Source organism: Tachypleus tridentatus, chromosome 11 (assembly GCF_004210375.1).
Source record: "Tachypleus tridentatus isolate NWPU-2018 chromosome 11, ASM421037v1, whole genome shotgun sequence".
NCBI lineage: Eukaryota > Metazoa > Arthropoda > Merostomata > Xiphosura > Limulidae > Tachypleus > Tachypleus tridentatus.
Genome location: NC_134835.1, coordinates 99440236 through 99464218, shown reverse-complemented (window position 1 = coordinate 99464218; position 23983 = coordinate 99440236). Strand labels below are relative to the sequence as shown.

Sequence of the window (23983 nt, the reverse complement as noted above, 5' to 3'; positions counted from 1 at the left end):
AGGGAGGTCAAGGTCAGAGCAAGGCCAAAAAACTCCAAACAATCCCTATCTATCAACATGGATACCAGTTTTTTACACTATTTTTACTTTATAACTCAGTCATAAGTAATCAGGTTTTGATCAAACTTGGTGGACATTTGTAGAGTATATATTTTTTCATTTTTTTCTCCAAACGTGGTCCGTATTTGTCGATGAAGACGAGAACACCTACACCTTTTTGTACTTTTTGAGGACCAAATGTGATCAGCACTGTGTGGCGGAGGTAGGTCTTCCATTGAGTGTCCATCTAGTTCATATAGCTATCAAACTATCTCTTAAACTCGCTTAAATTTACTACCTCCACAAAGTAAAACTGTTTTAGCTGAAAATGGCCCCAACTTTGCCAAAATGTATATTTGTGTTACTTGTCTTACAGTTCTCAATGTAAAGTATGAAAAATGTTGATGAATGAATATTGACAGCTACTTTAACAAGCTGAAACACTTCAATTAGTTATCTCGTATTTTTATAAGTAAAAAAAAAATAAAGAATATTAATCACTCCTCATACGATATCCCTTCAGGGAACATTTCGTAACCCTCCTCGAAACTCTTTCTAACAAATCAATATCTTTTTGAAGTTAAGAAGACTAAGATCGAACACAACAGTCCTCAGTACCTGGCTAGTACAGCGGTAGGTCTACGGATTTACAACGCTAAAATCAGGCGATTCGATTCCCCTCGATGGGCACAGCAGATAGCCCAATGTGGCTTTGCTGTAAGAAACACACACACACACACAATGCTCCGAATGTGGTCTAACCAGTGACCTATACAATGAAATTATAATCTCTTTACACTTTTATTCAGTATTTTTGTAGATACAATCTAAAATACTATTTGTCTTACCTCTAGCAACAGCACACTGGCTTTAGAGACTGTTCAACTACTACACCAGGATACCTTCCTTTCATAAAACTTAAGGTTATTTCTACCCAAATTATACTTACACTTCAAAGTATGATAACGCATATAAAATATTGTGTATTAATTATTATTAAAACCCATCGACCATTTATTTGTCCAACTCAATAAATGATCTAAATCCTTTTGTAAATCAGGAGAACCTTATTCACAGTCAGAAGCACCTTATTCACAGTCAAGAGCACCTTATTCACAGTCAGAAGCACCTTATTCACAGTCAAGAGCACCTTATTCACAGTCAAGAGCACCTTATTCACAGTCAGAAGCACCTTATTCACAGTCAGGAGCACATTATTCACAGTCAGGAGCACCTAAGACCTTAATATTATCAGCAAATTTACGTAATCTATAGACCACTCCTTTATTTATGTCATTAACTTGAACAAAAAAAGAGCAAAAATCCTATAACTGAAGGTGAGATGCTCCTCTTGTAAAATTAATACAGCCTGACTGAACTCAGTTAATAACATTTGTACCTTTCATTTATTTCATCCAGCCACTCTGCTCTCTAATTAGCTATCGTATCTCCCACACCTATGGAGATACTTTATTACCAATCAAAGACTTGCTGAAAATCCAAATACACCAAATCTATTCCATTATCCTCGTCTACACAAGCAGTAACCTTTCCAAAGAATGTTAAAAGATTTGTAAGGCAAAGTTTTTCCTTAGTGAAACCGCGTCAATTATCTGATAAAATTCTAAACTTTAGTAAATGGCTTTTCAAAGTACTTTTTATCAGACTTTCTAAAACTTATCCACATTTGATGTAAAACTTATAATCTAATTTTTAATTCCTTGTTACCTATTCGAGAACTTACAAAACATAATAGCTCATAAATCTAATCCCCCAAACCCTTCAAAACCTTTAGTGAAATATAATCTGGAACAGAAGCCTTACCATCTTTCAAACTTCCCAATTTTTTCTCAATAATTTCAGAACTAATGCAGTCATATTATCGAACCCAGCATTCTTCTAAAAATATATAATAATCCGAGGGTCGCGGGTTCGAATCCCAGTCTCACCATGCAAGCCATTTTAGCCGTGGGGACGTTATAATGTGACGGTCAATCCCACTATTCGTTGGTAAAAGAGTAGCTCAAGAGTTGGCGGTGGGTAGTGATGACTAGTGCCACCCCTCTAGTCTTACACTTCTAAATTAGGGACGGCTAGAGCAGATAACTCTCGAGTAGCTTTGTGCGAAATTCCAAAAAGAAACAAACAAAACAAACAATCAACCCCAACAAGTTACATTACGTGATTCCTGGAAAGTTTTATAATACATGAAAATTAGTTTATATTAATGTTTTGAATCGTATTACCTTTATGGAAATAATAATACTATGACTTAAGTTTTATTCCAGACACAACATTGCTTGCTGGTAGTATAGAAGGTAATATTTTACGTTTAAGTATTTAAGTTTTATTTGTTTTGATTTTTAAGTAAATTTATGTACACTTTTTATTTGCGTGTTGGTTATATTTTACAACTTTGTTCGTAAAATTTGGAGAATTCTATAAAAGATAACACGTTTCCATAAGCTTCGTTATTTTAAATGTTTCGTGATAAATATGTTTTAATGTAAGACTAATAAGTCAACTTCTTGTGACAGTATTACCAGAGGTACATTAATATTCTACGTTTTGACAGCAAAGTGTGTCGATCGGGAATACTTGTTTTTCAGGAATACGTTCTAACCTAAAGTACATCCATTTTACGTATTTTAACAATAAAGCACTTTTGTTGGATACAATAGGAACACGTTTTAACCTAAAGTATATTAATTTTACATTTTTTGACAATGAAACATTTTTTATCGAATAGTTCAATCTTGACTTGATGTTGGCTGACACTTTCACTTCAAATTGCATGACATAATATTTTGTGTATCAAAACTGCCAGAAAGGAAAAAAGAAAACTTTAAAATAGTAAAACCTAAAAGAAGCCAAAAATCTTGATTTCAGTTTGTTTGAAAGCGGCTCAGAAAGTGAACAGAAAGTTAAAAAGAAAGTGACACCAGAGGGTTCAACAAGCTGAGTGTATCGTATTCAACTATTTATTCACGTTTCGTGCCGTGTGCTACTATTTCATTTTATTTAACGAAATAATTCAAACGTTAGGGCAGAAAAGAAGAACTGCTGAGCAAATAACGTGTTTTCGGTTTATGTTTATGTTTTAACCAAAGACACTTGAAGTAGAAGGTATTTCATTTATAAATATTTGCCATAAATGCTTTGGGAAATGTTTTGCAATGAGACACGTGTTTTCTTTTAGCAAAGCCACAACGGGCTATCTGCTGAGCCCACCAAGGGGAATCGAACCCCTGATTTTAGCGTTGTAAATCCGTAGACATACCGCTGTATTAGCGGGGGGCCCAATAAGACACATTTGATGTAAAGCTTATTTGTTGAAAAAAAACATTTATTTAGTGTTTCGACAACAGACATTTGATGTAAAGCTTATTTGTTGTAAGAGACATTTATTTAGTGTTTCCTCACGTGACATTTGATGTAAAGCTTATTTGTTGTAAGAGACATTTATTTAGTGTTTCGACAAGAGACATTTGATGTAAAGCTTCTTTGTTGTAAGAGACATTTATTTAGTGTTTTCACAAAAGACATTTGATGTAAAGCTTAGTTGTTGTAAGAGACATTTAATGTAAAGCTTAGTTGTTGTAAGAGACATTTATTTAGTGTTTCCACAAGAGACATTTGATGTAAAGCTTCTTTGTTGTAAGAGACATTTATTTAGTGTTTCCACAAGAGACATTTGATGTAAAGCTTAGTTGTTGTAAGAGACATTTAATGTAAAGCTTAGTTGTTGTAAGAGACATTTATTTAGTGTTTCCACAAGAGACATTTGATGTAAAGCTTCTTTGTTGTAAGAGACATTTATTTAGTGTTTGTTGTAAGAGACATTTATTTAGTGTTTCGACAAGAGACATTTGATGTAAAGCTTATTTGTTGTAAGAGACATTTATTTAGTGTTTCCTCACGTGACATTTGATGTAAAGCTTATTTGTTGTAAGAGACATTTATTTAGTGTTTCGACAAGAGACATTTGATGTAAAGCTTCTTTGTTGTAAGAGACATTTATTTAGTGTTTTCACAAAAGACATTTGATGTAAAGCTTAGTTGTTGTAAGAGACATTTAATGTAAAGCTTAGTTGTTGTAAGAGACATTTATTTAGTGTTTCCACAAGAGACATTTGATGTAAAGCTTCTTTGTTGTAAGAGACATTTATTTAGTGTTTCCACAAGAGACATTTGATGTAAAGCTTAGTTGTTGTAGTTGTTGTAAGAGACATTTAATGTAAAGCTTAGTTGTTGTAAGAGACATTTATTTAGTGTTTCCACAAGAGACATTTGATGTAAAGCTTAAAGCATTTATTTTGTTGTAAGAGACATTTATTTAGTGTTTGTTGTAAGAGACATTTATTTAGTGTTTCCACAAGAGACATTTGATGTAAAGCTTAGTTGTTGTAAGAGACATTTATTTAGTGTTTCCTCACGTGACATTTGATGTAAAGCTTATTTGTTGTAAGAGACATTTATTTAGTGTTTCGACAAGAGACATTTGATGTAAAGCTTATTTGTTGTAAGAGACATTTATTTAGTGTTTCCACAAGAGACATTTGATGTAAAGCTTATTTGTTGTAAGAGACATTTATTTAGTGTTTCGACAAGAGACATTTGATGTAAAGCTTCTTTGTTGTAAGAGAAATTTATTTAGTGTTTCCAGAAGAGACATTTCATGTAAAGCTTCTTTGTTGTAAGAGAAATTTATTTAGTGTTTCCACAAGAGACATTTGATGTAAAGCTTAGTTGTTGTAAGAGACATTTAATGTAAAGCTTATGTATTTGAGTAAAGCTTATTTGTTGTAAGAGACATTTATTTAGTGTTTCCACAAGAGACATTTGATGTAAAGCTTAGTTGTTGTAAGAGACATTTAATGTCCACAAGAGAAAGCTTAGTTGTTGTAAGAGACATTTATTTAGTGTTTCCACAAGAGACATTTGATGTAAAGCTTCTTTGTTGTAAGAGACATTTATTTAGTGTTTCCACAAGAGACATTTGATGTAAAGCTTAGTTGTTGTAAGAGACATTTAATGTAAAGCTTAGTTGTTGTAAGAGACATTTATTTAGTGTTTCCACAAGAGACATTTGATGTAAAGCTTCTTTGTTGTAAGAGACATTTATTTAGTGTTTCCACAAAAGACATTTATTTAGTGTTTCCACAAGAGACATTTGATGTAAAGCTTAGTTGTTGTAAGAGACATTTATTTAGTGTTTCCTCACGTGACATTTGATGTAAAGCTTCTTTGTTGTAAGAGACATTTATTTAGTGTTTCGACAAGAGACATTTGATGTAAAGCTTATTTGTTGTAAGAGACATTTATTTAGTGTTTCCACAAGAGACATTTGATGTTAAGCTTATTTGTTGTAAAAACATTTATTTAGTGTTTCGACAAGAGACATTTGATGTAAAGCTTCTTTGTTGTAAGAGAAATTTATTTAGTGTTTCCAGAAGAGACATTTCATGTAAAGCTTCTTTGTTGTAAGAGACATTTATTTAGTGTTTCCACAAGAGACATTTGATGTAAAGCTTAGTTGTTGTAAGAGACATTTAATGTAAAGCTTAGTTGTTGTAAGAGACATTTATTTAGTGTTTCCACAAGAGACATTTGATGTAAAGCTTCTTTGTTGTAAGAGACATTTATTTAGTGTTTCCACAAGAGACATTTGATGTAAAGCTTAGTTGTTGTAAGAGACATTTCATGTAAAGCTTCTTTGTTGTAAGAGACATTTATTTAGTGTTTCCACAAGAGACATTTGATGTAAAGCTTAGTTGTTGTAAGAGACATTTATTTAGTGTTTCTACAAGAGACATTTGATGTAAAGCTTATTTGTTGACATTTGATGTAAAGCTTATTTGTTGCTAAAGACATTTATTTAGTGTTTCGACAAGAGACATTTGATGTAAAGCTTATTTGTTGTAAGAGACATTTATTTAGTGTTTCGACAAGAGACATTTTATGTAAAGTTTATTTGTTGTAAGAGACATTTATTTAGTGTTTCCACAAGAGACATTTGATGTAAAGCTTAGTTATTGTAAGAGACATTTCATGTAAAGCTTAGTTGTTGTAAAAGACATTTATTTAGTGTTTCCACAAGAGACATTTGATGTAAAGCTTCTTTGTTGTAAGAGACATTTATTTATTGTTTCCACAAGAGACAAATAAGGTCTAAAGCATTATATTTAGCATTAAGAGAAACGTTTGCTAATTTAATTCTGGAGTATTTTAACTTTTTCGGTTTCTGTATCCGGCTCTTCACGTGAATCCACAATATGTTTGATAAACCTTTTAATTAACTTTATCTTTGTATATGAAATATATTTAACTAGAAATAATTTTAAAATATACGTGAAGTTAAAACAAACTACATAACTTCAGTTGCGTCTGTACAAATAAAATAAACGTAACAGGCAATTATACTGAAAATGAATAAAAGAAAACTTTGAAAATTTGCCTGATCTACAAAGACCAGTTGATAAGTTTTGAGTACTACCTTTGGGAAGCTGGAAATATTTCACGAGCAAACCTAAATGATTCTTGTTTTAAAAAAACAATGTATTGTTCGGGCCTAACAATAGGCGGCAGTCAATGAAGTTACATGCTTTACCATATTTGGGACCAGTTAATATTTTATTTTAATAACTTTTGTTCATTGGTATTTCTCATATATTGTATCAAATCAAAACCTTAGCTAACTCTAAAAAGTAGCGAAGATAAATAAGTTTCAATCTAATTATCTCTCCAGGCCCAAACAACATAAGGATTACAAGTTTAATCTGAATAATGATGATGTACTGTGAACAGAAGATTCCAACTTGACAACTTCGTAACTATAAGGTCCGGAAGAAGAAATGGAGAAGAAAAACCATTATTGTGTATTCACCACTTGTTTTTTGTGCACACGAGATATTATTATCAAGAGACATAATTATCTCGTGTTCTCAAAATATCAAGTCCTGCGCTCAATATAATATCTCGTGAGGACGAGATAATTGGTCGTGGTCTCGAGGTCCAGCATGACCAGATGGTTAAAGCATTTGATTCGTAATCCAAGGGTCGCGTGTTCGAATCCCCAGTCACACTAACATGCTCTCCATTCCAGCTGTGGGGGGCGTGATAATCTGACGGTCAATTCCACTATTCTTTGGTAAAAGAGTAGCCTCAGAGTTGGCGGTGGGTGGTGATGACTAGCTGCCTTCCTCGATTTATTTAAAATATGTTGTTCTTTTTGACAATATTGTACATCACTCTAGCCTGAGTTATATTAGTTAACTTTGCTGCTATCTACGGATTTTGGGAAAGGACATAAAGAAGGAAATATTGTATCGAGCGCACAATGGTTTGTTTTTGAATTTCGCGCTAAACTACACGAGGGCTCTCTGCGCTAGCCGTCCCTAATTTAGCAGTGTAAAAGTAGAGGGAAGGCAGCTACTCATTAACATCCACCGCTAACTCTTGGGCTACTCTTTTACCAACGAATAGTGGGATTGAACTTCACATTATACAGCCCTCACGGCTGAAAAAGCAAGCATGTTTGGTGTGACAGTGATTCGTACCCGCAACTCTCAGATTACGAGATGAGTGCCTTAACCACTCGTGGAAAATATACAAACATTTATTAATACAAAAAGGATAGTACAGAACCAGTTGATACAAGCGAGAAAGGAAGTGTTACAAAGAAAACGATGAAACCTTAATTATAAAGTTATTGTTTCGAATAAGAAAATAGAACAAATTTAAATAACATGATTTGAACGAAAATCTTTTATAAAAATAACATCAAAGAATAAGTTAGATTAAGATAATCATGAGCTACTAATTACTGGAGATAAAGAAAACCTGGACTGACGAAGTAAATGTAATGAGGGATTATTTAATAGTTCAAATTGATATAAAATCAAATAATTTTCAAACTAATTAACTAAATGGTTTTCACAAATCAAAACGGATTATAATGACAACGTTCAAAGAAGCCGGTGTAGCGATATGAAAATAAACAGAAGGAAAATATCATTTTAACTAAAAGATTAATCGAAAACTTCTGAAAACCGTTCATATTAGAAGTTTGAAAAATGTATTTAGAGTTTTCTTTTTGCTATATACGTTCTGATGAACAAACAAAGGACTTTCTGTATAAATGAATAAATCCTGATTAAAAATTATGTTATGCGCCCTTCACAGAGCATGCATTACTGTATAACAAGAAACTGCTGTTCGTGAAGAAACCACGTCTTTGTTATGAAATGTGTAGTTGATTCTTATGTTACACGGTGGTACGGATCCAGTCTATTGATAGGTTAACTTTAGGGGAGAAATAATATTCATCTCTGAATATGTGTTGGTAATATTTTACTATTATTGGTATAATCAGAAGAGTTATATGTATATTTATTCAACGTGTACTAACCACAGAGTAACAGAGAAAAGACAAAGGAGATTCTTTTCTGAAATTCCCCCCGCTAGTACAGCGGTATGTCTACGGATTTACAACGCTAGAATCAGAGGTTCGATTCCCCTCGGTGGGCTGAGCAAATAGCCTTTGTGGCTTTGTTGAAAAAAAAAACACACACACACACACAAAACACACTTTTCTGAAATACAACATGACCAGTTGCGTGCTTTACTGGATATTCTAATGAAATATTCCATACTGAATTGGATTGTATGCCTTCGAGTGAATATATATGAATATATACGCATGTTTTGTACGAAAAGGAACATAGAAACGAAATGTGTTTGCATGCGCTCATATGTGCATCTCTTATAATAAAGCAAGCTAACAAAAACTACACATAAATTAAATAGTTCCTCATATTACAAATTACAATAACATACTGACACAGAACATATTTCATGTAGTTAATAAATTGAATGTTTTGTGGCATCCATTTAGTTTATCTGACGCGTTTTGATATATTTATAAAAATAAGAAGAAATTTACCTAGAGTGTTGTAATAAGCCCCTATTAGTACAGCGGTATGTCTATGGATTTACAATGCTAGAGTCAGGGGTTCGATTCCCTTCGGGGGGGGGAGGAGAGCAGATTGTCAGAGGTGGCTTTGCTATAAGAAAACACACATGCACACTATTGTATTAAATACAAGATTGGATAAGTTATTTGTTTATTTTCATGATTATTTGAAGTCAATACAGTCGTATCTAATCTAGCAACACACCATACGGAACTTTTAAGTAAAAGTAAGCTGGGTTGTGCTTATTGGAATTTTTAATAATGAATTATTGATAAATGCCAGAAATGTAAATGAAATTCGTTGTATCATAACATGTTTTCAAACACAACGTACAAGAGAAAGACGTAAAGATGGTGGAATCGATTTAAAGAAGTTATTAAAACACATACTTAATTATTTTAAAGGAAAATAAATTAGGATAGAAATAAAGTTATCTCAGTTCTCTCTTACTGGTAATAAGTATCTCATCCACGAAGGTGTTATGACAGGAATTTGTCAGAATCGATTCAAACACTAGGGAGTCAGTTTAAGATTTGAAAACGCCCTTAATATATCAAAAGTTGTGTTAATAGTTTAGAAGACATAACAAAAAAATAGCTCAGAATTCATAAGGTATAAATTCTATAGCTATTCAGTTTGATGTTGTGTATTGTATTTTAAAGAAATGATAAACAAAAACGGTGACTTTTTGTTAAGATTTACCGATTTTACCAAAATAAAAAAGCGAGAAAACTCTGTAGGTGGCGCTTTAACGTTTACGGAAAGAACCGGCGCTTTTTAACTAAATACTTAGTAACATTGTGAACTAAGAAAGAACCGGCGCTTTTTAACTAAATACTTAGTAACATTGTGAACTAAGTAAAAACCAGCGCTTATCAACTAAATACTTAGTAACATTGTGAACTAAGAAAGAACCGGCGCTTTTTAACTAAATACTTAGTAACATTGTGACCTAAGAAAGAACGGGCGCTTTTTGACTAAATACTTAGTAACATTGTACACTAAGTGTTCTAAATAGTTAGTAACATTGTGACCTAAGATTGGTAATTTTCTGTTCGAGTATTTAATGAATATCTGGAGACGAGAGAATGTTGTAGAATTATGAAAAAAAACACTAACAAACTTAACATCTGAAGAGTTGAAAGGGTTGAGAAACCGTAGACCAGTATTACTTGGTTATAAAGTGTTTTATAAGGCCACAACCAAGAGCATGAAACATGTTATGAGTCAGTTGTAAGAGTAAGACATATCCGTTATAGATAAGTGTTGTGTTGGTAGCATGTTATGTGTGGTATTATAATGTTCGCAATCCAAGTAACATATATTTAGTTATGGTAGGATTCAATGATTGTAAAACATTCGACTTCATAAAATAAAAAAAGTACTTAGAGCAGTTAGTTGTTAAATCTGGTTTTGGAGGGAAAATTATAAGAGCGTCTGATGTGATGTATAAATATGTCATATTTTATGGTCTTCAAAGTCTGTTTCAATTTCACACATTTTTTGTTTCAAGAGAAGTGCCAGTGAGTGTTTATTTACATTTACTATAAGACCTTTTATTTATAACTTAAGAAATAAAATAAGTTTTTAAAGACCAATACCAAATTATGGTAATCATCATTTACTTTTTCTTATTTTGTTAAACTGGCAATATAAATATTTACAACAAACAATGTTATTTGAAACGCAATAAACAAATATGAAAAGTTCAAAGTTCATTCATTGTCAACAAGTCTTTCCTTTTGTAGTTTAGAGCTTGAAAATCACGCAAATGAAATGCAATACACTATACACAGTCGAATCTCGGAACAAAATATTTTGTAGTTTAAATAATTCGTTAATATGGGTTCAATGAAAGTGGATTGAGATAAAAAAGAAACTGTGTAATTGTATTACGGTTTGAAAACGTTTTCAATGCGCTTACATTATTAAAACAAATTATCCAACGAAGAAAGTGGCATAGATATCAGATAGATAATTTAGGAACAGCTTTTATGTAAGTTGCTAGAATGAAAGTTTATTGAGTAAATAGTAACATTTGATCTTTATTTTTGGATGTAGGTGTATTGAGTCCGATACATCTGAATGATAAATTAGCTATTTTTAGGTTTCGGTATTTCACTCGTGTATTACACGAGTCGACCAAACCACCCATTAGAGATACAATTGAAGTTGTATTTAAACGCGTACATGAACGTTTCGTTTTCCTTACAGTTGTTTTAATGGATCGTATGAAAGTGTGAAAAGCGTTAGGAATATGTTACGGTTGGTGATAAATAGATGGTCCAGTGCTAGTGTAAGAAGAAAGACTCAACATGAGACAGAAATCGTAAGTCGGTTATTAAGCGAACCATTGCAGATACATGAAACAATTTTGTCAACAGGTTTATTCATATTAATGAAATATTGGGAATTCAACATACACCAAAATAAAAACAGTAACCGAGAACTGTTAACGTTGTTATATTACAAAAAATGAATAAACATGATGTAATAATAAAATATGATAAAAGAACAATTTGAACAGATTTAAAATGAGAAAGTATTTTTGGTGTTACTAAATGTTATTAAACAGATTAATGTTTTTGGTCAACAGCTCTAGTTTAGAGCAACCAGTTGTCAGAACATTAAAGTTATCTCAGGAGAAACGTGAATAGTTTCATTACATTGCGTGTTAATAACAGAAAACGATGATTTAAAGGGATATTTCCTGTATTTATCGGGGACAATTTTATGTTCATGTATTATTACTTTCAAGTGGCTAGTTATTTTGTCAATGTAGCCAGCCTGGCAGTTATCGTGGTTACAAGAATAAACAATCCATGAACGTAATAGATTAGGTATCTGGTCTTTAAAGTGAAAGAAGTTGTTCCATCGAAACGAAGATGTAAAGAGAAGTCTTAGCTGAATCTGACGAAGAAAGATTTCAACAGATTATTTGTTTGTTTTGTTTTTTTTTTTAAATAATGCTTTGTTTACCTAAGAAAGAAAGGGTAACGATTGATGGGACATAGCAGAACAGTAAAAATAGAGACGATTTTCATATTTACCATTAATAAATTAGAGTATGAAGTTGGGTTTCTGGGTGACCATTCTTTTTTGACGGATTTTGAAGAAAGTTGATTTCGTTGTGTAAAGTGTGATAATTATAACATATTTTTAACTCAGTCCAAAAGGTAGTAAAGATAATTCCATTTGTCGTCATGAAGACTAAGACTATAAAAGGATGTAAGAAGACAAGTCTTTTATTTATTTATTTTTTGGAAGACTGAATTTGAGGAATGGTTAGTATAACGTATCACAAGGACGTCTGATAAAATATAAAGTCTGGTTCTGTTTTAATCCACAGGTAAATTTAATGTTCAGGTGGTAATACTTAAGGTAATATAAATAACTTGAAGTGTGATACGTGAAATGAAAAAGGACAAAAGTGTTCGTACATCTACATTTTGTTTATAGAAGACAGATCTCGACTCTGCGGGACCGTCTTCCAGCTGCATTTACGTTCAAAGTGGTAAATAAAGTTAGCTAGAGTTTGGCCAAGTGGTAACCCTAGAGCGATACAGTAAATCTGCCCAAACAGCTTAAAAGGAAGTGCGTTTGTTTGACCGAAACGTCGGGGGAGCGTTCAAAGTCATCACGATTTAAGTTTAAGTCACTTACGTGCGTAGTAAAAGCTATGGTGACGAAAGAGAAGCCTTCGATCCTTCAAAGGTCAATGCTATGCAGTTATACATATCTATTGATACCTTTAGCGAGATAATAAATAAAGACACTTAGATAATATGGGCTCATAAGCCACAGGCTTAAAGCCTTTCAAAAACATCTCGAAAGCAATAGCTTTCCTTTTCGTGAGAACGATAACCATAGAAACTGAGATTACAACAGTCCTGTTGTAACATTCATTTACAGCCCTTGTTCCCTATTTTGCTTAAATACGTGAATTAGAAGCAGATATCGATACGCATTGAGGGTTCATGGAAAGTGTGCAAAATGAGTGAACTTGTTTTGTTTGTTTGTTTTTTGAATTTCGCACAAAGCTACTCGAGGGCTAACTGTGCTAGCCGTCCCTAAGTTAGCAGTGTAAGACTAGAGAGAAGGCAGCTAGTCACCACCACCCACCGCCAACTCTTAGGCTACTTTTTACCAACGAATAGTGGGATTGACCGTCACATTATAACGCCCCCACAGCTGAAAGGGCGAACATGTTTGGCGTGACCAGGATGCGAACCCGCGACCCTCAGATTACGAGTCTCACGCCTTAACACGCTTGGCCATACCGGGCTTTTATACTATCAAACTTTAATTGGTATGACTCACGAAGATCAATTATAATTATATATTTATGTATAAATAATATTAAAGTCTAATATATAAGATTACATATAGTTTTTTTTTATTTTTATGTACATTGGATTTCAGCATACATTTTATTCGAGTTCAATGTTTTATTTTTCATGTAATGAACTCATTAAATTATTTGTAAAACACCATATGAGCTCTTGAAATTACTTGTAAAATGTCGTACAAACTCATGTACTTTTTTGTAAAACACCATACAAACTGATGAAATTATTTGTAATGTTCTACACGAACTCGTGTACTTATTTGTAAAACACTATAGGGGCCAATGAGTGAACTAAGAGTTACAAAGTTATCTAAATATGTCCCAAATCACTTTTATTGTTCATGAACATGGCTTGTAAAATTAAAGCAAAATAATTCATTGAAAACAATAAACAGTGAACAAATAAAATATAACATTCCTGAAAATAGCTGGGATTGAAGTACTAATTTGACAAATCTTTAAGATTTGAAAAGGTTGAATCATATTCATTTCAGTATAGAGCGGCCCTGCATGGCCAAGCGTGTTAAGGCGTGCGACTCCTAATCTGAGGGTCGCGGGTTCGCATCCCCATCGCGCCAAACATGATCACCCTTTCAGCCGTGGGAGTGTTATAATGTGGCGGTCAATCTCGCTATTCGTTGGTAAGAAGTCCAAGAGTTGGCGGTGGGTGGTGATGACTAGCTGCCTTCCTTCTAGTCTTGCACTGCTAAATTAGGGACGGCTAGTACAGATAGCCCTCGAGTATCTTTGTGCGAAATTCAAAAAACAAACAGTATAGAGTATATTTTTCCAGTATATGTGCAACCAGTTAATCGTAACATACGATATTACAACTATATGCAATTGGTATGTGAAATGCCCCTTTGCTATCAGCGTTTCTGTACTTTTAAACCTCTCAGTATTTCCGTATTCTATAAACATAAAATATCTCATTTATAGAAAACCACGTTCATTTTACACTCACCCTCGTGTCAGACTTTCTAATAGCGTCACATATCTTCCATACAAGCTCCGGTCCAGCGCTTCCTACCTGCTTCCCTATGTCATAGTACTGGGTAATTGGATTCATTTCCACTGGTGATGTTCCTGTTGGTTTCAGCTTGGAAAACATTGGTGACTCGCGAGGCATATTTCCTTGATTTACTATTGAAGAAAATCACGAACTGGGGCCTTTAATTGGTCTGGTGGATGATGCAATACTATGTCGTAATCAGACAGAAACAGATGGCTTTCTATTCCCTTGCAAGGTACCACTGACAACGGGTCGTCTCTGTGATCGATGAAGACATACCCGGTTTACACCTCATTCATATGCCCCTTAGGCTGCCTCCTTTTCTACTAGGGCTGGTCTTTTTGATGAAGTATCAGTCAACTGAGATGCACTGCAATATACATATAAAGAAAACTAAGTAACTTGTAAAAGCAAATCAAAAAACAAAGGAAATGTTGCAAATAACCTACTTTCTACTTCTTTCTACAAAATGACTGTTTGGTAAGTTATTATTTTGCAAAAACCTGCAGTGGGGAATGTATTAGATGTGTGAAAATATAACCTGAAGAAAGTATTTCCTTCAGTGAAAGATCTAATGTTAAAATGTGCGCTAATTCAAAGATATAGTTTTATGTCCTACAGACATGTCTACTGAATGAGTTACAGATATGTTTATGCAACCCACTTCTAAATAGATTTTGTTTTGAAGGAGATCTTAAGGTCAAAATTCTATTTAGAATTTAATGAAGGTGGCTGTTTCTTTGTTGCTAAGCGCAATGGGCTCTTTGGGCTCTGCCCCCCACAAGTATCGAAACCCAGAGCTTTGCATCATTAGACGTCAGACTTACTGCTTATCCCCTGAGAAGGAAGGGAGCTGAGAAAGCAACGATAGTGCGGGTTGATTCATATCCAAACTTATTCTTAGGTCTTTTATGTACATAACAGTTCGTTCACCATTTAGAAATGTTGCATTGTTATTTTTACCCTGAAGGTGTCTTACGTGGTAGATAAGAATCAGAAAAGCCCGGCCGGGCCAGATAGTTAGGGCGCTCGACTCACAATCTGAGGGTTGAGAGATCGAATCCTCGTCACACCTACCATGCTCGCTCTTTCAGGTGTGGGGGCATTATTACATGACGATCAATCCCACTATTCGTTGGTAAAAGATTAGCCCAGAAGTTGGCTCGATGACTAGTGCTTTCCCTCTAGTCTTATACTGCTAAATTATTGACGGCCAACGCAGACAGGCCTCTTGTAGCTTAGCGTGAAATTCAAAAAGCACAAATCAGAAAAATACAGCAACCATCTAGCGCTTTTCTATGCCTTTCTGGAATTTTCCTCAGAATGATTTTCATCACAGAAATTCATAAAATTTAAAATTATTTTCACTGTTTTAATTCCATACTCAAATACATAGATTTAAACTGCATTTTATAACTATCCTCTGTCACTTGAATGTCGTAAAGGATGTTTTACTTATATACTTTTATTGTTTTTATTTTACCTTATTTAATTTAGGAGTAAATTGAATAGAACTATAAACGAAACGTAAGTACTGTTTTGAAAAAAAAAGTCTTATTTTATGCGAGACTTAAATCAAAAGCACATTTTTTATGCGACACTTAAATCAAAAGCACATTTTAATGTGAACGAAAAAATTCCCTCATGTGTTTTATTTATAATTAATTTTCGACTGTCCTGAAAACGTGTTCACACTATTCATATTCGCATGTGAACACAGATAATTTCAACTGACGTCAAGAAAGGTTTGATGTAAATATATAATAGTAGACACTTTTTACAACAACAGAATATCAAAGTATTTAAAAAAGGTTTAACATTAGGTCGTAAAATAACAGTATTAGTTTATTTATTGATAATATTAAGTACTGTAGAGTTAAGTTCTCACTAAACTAAAGAATTACACAGCTTACAATGTTAATTTATCTTTTTAACGAATATAGGCCGTACTTAATAAAGGCTTAATTAAAGTTAGGCCTAAGACAAGTGGACATATGATTTCGATATATTCGATTAAAATATTTACATCAGAAATCCTGTATTTAAAGGTACTAATTTCAGAGCAATTTTTTTTTTGCTAGTTAGTACTAACACAGAACTTGCATAGCCTGTGACCTTGGTTACAATGACCCAAATATAAGAGAGCTGGGAACTCGTATTTAAAGAACACAATAAGAAAACCATATATTCAGCTATGATAAGTGGATAAGAATTTTTGTGTATGACTTAGTGTTAGATATACATGTGTTATAATACTTCAGAATCATCGGTGCTACTGATAAACATTCAAGAATAAATGAAAACCCTACATATAAAATATGAAATAAAGATCACTTAGTTAGTGATGTAATTGTTGTCATAATTTTTTTCGTGTTCGACGCTTAGATTTGTTACAAAACAGGAACAATATAGCTTGGCATTTGAAATACAATCACACTATCTGATGAACCACCCGTAACTACATTAAACACCAATCATATAATGCATGGATGTTTTGCATTAAACATGCTGTGGGGTGATCTTGAAATCAGAATGGCTCATGACGTGACCACTTTAGGAATCGAAAGTCTAAATGTTTATATTATAGCTCACTCGTTTGTTCAATGATTAGTTACACTGTTCAAATTTAATACTCGAGCAGAAAATTAGATTCAATATTACGTGATACACGACACTTTGTCTATCAGGTTGTACCTCACGTATAATGTTGAGGAAAATTATAGATGACAGGCTAAGCATCTGATGTGACACGCATTGAAACGGGCTCGACACAGCCAAGTGGTTAGGGTGCTCAACTTGTAAACTGAAGGTCGCGAGTTTGAATCCCATCGCACCAAACATGCTTGTCCTTTCAGTTGTGGGAGCGTGATAATGTTATGGTCAATCCGACTATTTGTTGGTAGAAAAAGTTGCCTAAAAGTTGGCGGTGGTTGGTGATGACTGTCTGAATTCCATCTAATCTTGCACTGCTAAATTAGAGACAGCTAGCGCAGATAGCCCTCGTGTAGCTTTGCGAGAAATTCAGAACAAAAACAACATTGAAATGCAAGTTATTGTTGCACCAAACATGCTCGCCCTTTTAGCCGTGGAGATGTTATAAAGTAATGATCAATCTCGCTATTAATTGGTAAAGGAGTAGCTCAAAAGTTGGCGGTCAGTGGTGATGACTAGCTACCTTCCCACTAGTCTTACACTGCTAAATTAGGGACGGTTACCGCAGATAGCTCTCGTGTAGCTTTGCGCGAAATTAAAAAAACAAAACAAGTTATTGTTCTTGTAGCTTATTGAGGACTATTTTTTGTCATAAATTTATTTTCCTATTGTTTTATAATGTGTGTCGAGTTGCAAAGATGTAAGTTGTTTGTTTTATCTTCCACCTGCACGTGAAAACCCAAGCACCGTATATTGCTTTACTTACCGTTTTCAGTCAAATTTGTATTAATAAAAAAACACTTAAATATTTGACATATTGTCTCTTGTAGCTCTATGTATTGTGTCACTGAACCACGTAAATAAAAGTCAGTAGTGTTAAAATAATGTTTCAAGTCAACAGCATGTCAAATGAAAAAAGGAACCTGATCGTTTTGGAAAGTAGAATTTGTTCATCAGGGGTAAATAGACACGTTTCGAAAGTGCTTAAGATATCACGATTATTTTTCCATTCTAACTTCTCCTCTCGACCCTGCACTATTTTCATTATCCCAAGTAAATCTGCTCGTAAGGTCTTTCCATCAGATTCATCAAGTAGTCAGATCGATGGACGCGTAAAGTTTGTGTGATACGCTATTCATTACAACGCAGTTTAAAACATCTGAAGTACAAAATCATTGATGCTATTAAATTTAACAGAAATGGTTACAATGAAGTTTGACTACAAATATTTTATCTCCACATTACTCGTTAGTTCGTTTCAGGTGTGTATAGTGTGCAGGTGTTGTGACTCGTGACAAACATAACTCTAAAATGCACGTTATTTCTTGACACAAACCAGTCTTATTCTGTTTATATTCTCCGGTTAATTCTTGTTTGTTTGTTTTTGAACTTCGCACAAAGCTACTCGAGGGCTATCTGTGCTAGCCGTCCCAAATTTAACAGTATAAAATTAGAGGTAAGGCAGCTAGTCATCACCAACCACCGCCAACTCCTGGGCTACTCTTTTACCAACGAATAATGGAATTGACCGTCACAATATAACGCTCCCACGAGCATGTCTGGCGCGACGGGGATGCGAACTTGCGACCCTCAGATTACGAGTCGCACGCTTTAACACGCTTGGCCATGCCGGGCCACCGGTTAATTCTGCACTTTAAATGAAACCTTTAAGTATAGATTAATAGATGCCTAAATAAAAATATTTAAGTTCTGTGTTATTTAACCCTTTGCTTCGTTTCATTCTTTTAATATAACCTTCAAAAACTACAACACCTAGAGACCTGAACAAAATAACAGTTAAGATCCTTATGAACTATGTTACTTAATTCTTTAAACAGAACATTTTTACATCACGTTACTTAGTTAACTAAACAATGCTTTTATTAACAGTGACACTTAGTTCTTTGAATAGGATGTTAATATATTTCTTCCCTTGTCGAACTAGTTAATTTAGTTTTGTACTGGATCAAATACAATACTTATGCATTGAATCACTTATGGTCAGAAGAAAAAAACAATTGTCAGTATCACATTTAGCATTGTTATTTATCAGTCGGACATAATTAGTTCTATGTAATTGAACTATACAGGATATTATATATTAATTTAGGGTATTGTCGACAAGATAGAATGAAATATACTATTATAAATAGTCTTTTATCATAGATATGCTTAGGTTATGTCAGAAAATGCTCTTATGATAATACTACACACCACATGTACTGAAGTAATATAATTATAAAGCTAAATCATGAAACTCGATTTATGATTGGGTAAGCGTAATAGAATCAACGTAAGAAAATAGTGACAATATATCTGTTTGAATGTATGCTATTTTCAGGTGCAGACGGTTTCACGCTCGTCAAGATAAATACACAGTATTACCATTACCACTGATGTTCTGTATGTTATTTTTTTACCTCAACCAGTGACAGGATATCTGTAATGATGCAGACAGTAAACAGCTGTGCATCGACAAGAGAATGACATCAGGCCCGTTTTAAGCCATTGTTTGCCACAAATAATATCACATCTTTCAACGAGAATCTTTACAGCAAATTTCGATGCGATCATTAAATGAAACAGCGTTGTCTGAAAGAAACTAAGACAAATAAATGCTAATCACAGCTGCCTGTTTATTGCTTACAATAAATTGTTGTTGCTTGTTAAGCAGAGACACATTAAGCTACCTGCCGTGTTTATTGCAGGGAATTGAAACCTGAATAATAATTACAGCTACTATTTATTGCTTATTAAATGAATTAACATATTGAAGAAGAAAAAAAAAATCGTTTAATCTCACGTGACTGAATCTTATGCAATTTCGGAAAACTGCGAAGATTACCCATAGCCATAATTAACCGAACACATAACCGTAATCAACTGAGAATACGGAGTAGCATAGGACATTAACATTTATATCCCGCTATTCCAACCGGGTCAAAATTTATACTTGTCTGAGTTCACGTGATTCTAATAACACACCTCACTGATAAACTTGAGCTAAGTTTGACTGAGGAAATGGTTGAAATAACAAACTCGACATATTTGTAACTTCTTGCTGAATTTCAATCGAATTTGTTCTATAGTGAAAAGAAACACTTGAATCAAACAACAAAAGAGTGTAACTAGCTTGATTCTATGTTCGACTTCAGAAGGTAGATATTATTGGACGTTTCAAAGTGAAACGGTCAGGCAATTCTAAGTTCGTCTTAGAAGGTAGATATTATTGGACGTTTTAAAGTGAAACGATCAGGTAATTCTAAGTTTGAATTCAGAAGATATATATCATTGAACGTTTCAAAGTAAAACGGTCAGGTAATTCTAAGTTCGTCTTAGAAGGTAGATATTATTGGACGTTTTAAAGTGAAACGATCAGGTAATTCTAAGTTCGACTTCAGAAGGTGGAAGTTACTGGACATTCACAAGTTAAATGGACAAGTAATCCTACGTTCGACTTCAGACGTTTTTAATTGGAACGGACAAGTAACGATGCAAATAAATTGAGTAATAATATCATCAGTTAGGTTGTAAGTTAATGGATGTACAAAAATATATACTAAAGTTAAAGATGCCAAAATATAGTGATCATTAACAGTTAAAAGATTCATTTTTTTTGTTCAGATGTTTCTTAGAAAGTTCTTTCTTGACGTGAAATAATAGCAGAAAACACATTAGTTTTTGTTTGTTTGGAATTTCGCGCAAAGCTACACGAGGGCTATCTGCGCTAGCCGGCCCTAATTTAGGAGTGTAAGCCTAGAGAGAAGGCAGCTGGTCATCGCCACCCACCGCCAGTTCTTGGGCTACTCTTTTAGCAACGAATAGTGGGATTGACTATCTCATTATAACGCTCAAACGTCTGAAAGGGCGAGCATGTTTGGTGTGACGGGGATTCGAACCCTCGTCCATCAGATTAATAGTGGAATGCCTTATCCACCTTGCCATGCAGGGCACATTAGTGACAAAGAAAATAATGTAAACACCTTACCTGTATTCATTTCCCAACATCTTGTTTGTATAGTAAATTCGTTGGATTTTCTATTTGCATGGAGATAAACTTGAACCAGTGCTTTACGAGTGTAATTCAAGTGTGCTAATCTCGTAAAATTTTAAACGTCATTTCTTTTAGTCATCCAGTAACACAGAGGTTAATGTGAAAACTAATAACATTGAAAATAGGGTTTCGATAGCCGTGTCGAGCACAAGCAGATAGCTAGCTCATTGTGTAGCTTTGTGCTAAACTATAAAAATCAAACAAACTTTTTTATATCTGTTCAAATAGCCAGTGAAATAATTTTAAAGTTTTGTTCAGAGTACATCAGTCTGTCGTTTACTGACATCTATAAACAACTATCTGAAACGGTCGTGGTTTTTCTAGGCCTAAAAGAATAATTGAATAGCAATTTTCTAGGCCTAATAGAATCACTGATTGCATTTTGATTTGCTAATAACAACGATGACCAAAAGTAATAAAAATCCTTTAATCAGTTTACTCTTGAGCAAAAATGTAATTGCTTTCTACCGTTTTTTAGACATTCTGATTAATTTTTTACCAAATAGCAATCTGATCTCAGAAACAGAGCGCGTCGATCTGACTGATAACTGTGGTAAAACTCGAATCTAATCAAAATCAGTTCAGGATTCAACGTACGACTTGATGGAATGAAATCAAAATTGGTAGAAGTACCGGTAGCAGCACTTACAGCATTGATAAAAAATATTACAGCAAACATTCATTCATTGGTAGGCTAGGCCTTGTTTTACAAGACTTGCGGCACGACTGCGGAAGGGGGTAAAACAGTATACGCGGTCTAGCTTACTAATGAATGAGAATCTACTGTAAACATCTGATCAATGCTATAAGAGTAGCTACCAGATTGGTTTTCATTACTTTAGGTCATACACTTAATCCTTTTCGACCGTACCTTTTTCTCACATCTAAGATGTTTTGATTGTAAATCATGGCTTTCTGTTAATACAAACCACAACACGTAGAAAAAAGTGGCAGTCGATAGTAGCCAACATTAGCTTTAAGATCGCAAATCTATTATTTGGAACACACCTATACTTTACAGAATCAACCAGTGGTAGTTTTTCTTTCTGAAACAGTATTAATAGCTTTTTTTTTTTTCATACTAACGCCATGGACGCTATATTAACAGTTTCTTGTCATCGTTCCTATGCAACCCGTAGAGCCGTATCAGTCACCGTTATTTATACTAATTACTTAAGCTAATATCGTGTAAGTTAAACACACTTAAATAAGGAAAATTTTATAAATTTAGCACTCCTTATAATTGAACACAGTGTGTTATGTAAGTTGTTTTGGCAGCAGAACACTACAAAATTTAATGGGGGTTCACATAGTGTTCAACATCACTGTCACCTTTATCAGACATATTTTACTCTATTGTAATTAATACTGTCGACTTACTAAATGGAACTTTCATAGGAGTTTATCTACTGTTCGAAACCACTGTCTCTTTACTATAAGGTTTTTTTGGACGTTGATATACTGTTTAACATCACTGTCAACTACTATCAGAGAGATATTTTGTTATGGATCACCATCTGAGCACTAACACTTCCAGTTCAGTTGAATGGGGCTTTCATGGGAGTTGACACATTGCTCGGCATCAGTAATAACTTAACCACACGGAGATATTACAGAGCTTTAACACAATGTTAAAAATTATAAACATTTATTGAATAGTTATTTATGGTAATATGACACAACTTATTCCACGTGTATAAATTTTGTTACAATCATCTGTTCTGAAGCAGCCAATTTATGATTGGTCTAGGTATACGTACATAAATACATATGCATGTGTGTATGTTTATAATTAAATTAAGTTTTAAAAAAGAAGGAAAGAAAAATAAATAAATAAAAATATACTTAAAAAACAACAACAAAATTATGCATAACATAACATAAAAAGTCCACAACATCTTTATCGTCTTTTGCCGTCTGCAGCCACGAGTGAGAAGGTGGTTGCTCATAAAATGATAAACAAAGCAAATGAAATATTAAGAAATTGCTTGTTTTTTTTTAAGTTCAAGCAAATCCACACAAGGGCTATCTGACGCTAGTCGTCCCCAATCGAGCAGTGCAAGACTAGTTAGAAAACAACTAGTCATCACCACCTACTACCAACTCTTGGGCTACTCTTTTACCAACTAATAGTGGGATTGACCGTCATGTAATAACGTTCCCACAGCTGAAATGATGAGCATGTTTGGTCTGACGGGGATTTTAACCCTCGATCTTTAGATTACGAGTCGAGTGCTTAAAATCATCTGGCCATGCCTGGCCGAAATTAAGAAATAACAATAATAAAAGTAATAATTATAATACCCTACATTAATTGAAGATAGAATAGAATTGTTCTTGGTATTATTACTCCAGCCAGTATTACGTCGTTTACAGAAAAACACCGAGATTTTAAGGAACTAATACGCTATGTCCAATCTTTCACTGGTAGTGTAGCTCACACCCTCAATCCCGATAGACTAATTAAACTTTCCCATTACTTATTGTTAGTATTCCTTATTACAATAATCCGAGTTCTCATCAGTAATCACAAATCACCTTTACTCAGTTTACTTTCAACAAGAACGTATCAACTTGTGACTTAGTCTTGAAGGGTGGAGGGAGATAACTATTCTTATACTACAAGTTTGGGCTTAATGTGGTTATACACATACAACTTGGTAGTTATGTACAAATAAATGAAATAGTAACTACAATTACAGTTTTGTTGTCTCTCTATTAGTGCATATTTTTCTAATTATTATTATTTTTTTAATATTTCTTATGATAACCACTTTCCCACTTCTGGTTGCAGACATGAGAAGGTGGTAAATGGGTGGGACATTATGGGATCGAGCAGTCATATTGCCTTCCTTTCAATTTTCTTCTAAGCATGTGAGACCAGCAAGGTTGGGGTTAAGCAT

The 23983-nt window shown here is 33.8% G+C and overlaps 1 protein-coding gene across 1 annotated transcript in view; it reads right to left on the bottom strand.

Moving 5' to 3' along the window:
• LOC143232885 (SCY1-like protein 2) overlaps positions 1-23983 on the bottom strand; it is a 336447-nt gene that overhangs the window by 215698 nt on the left and 96766 nt on the right. The window contains exon 2 of the mRNA XM_076468902.1: positions 14327-14744. Within this exon, the coding sequence (XP_076325017.1) occupies positions 14327-14491 (165 nt within the window). The 5' untranslated portion in view covers positions 14492-14744. The remainder of the gene's footprint in view (positions 1-14326; positions 14745-23983) is intronic.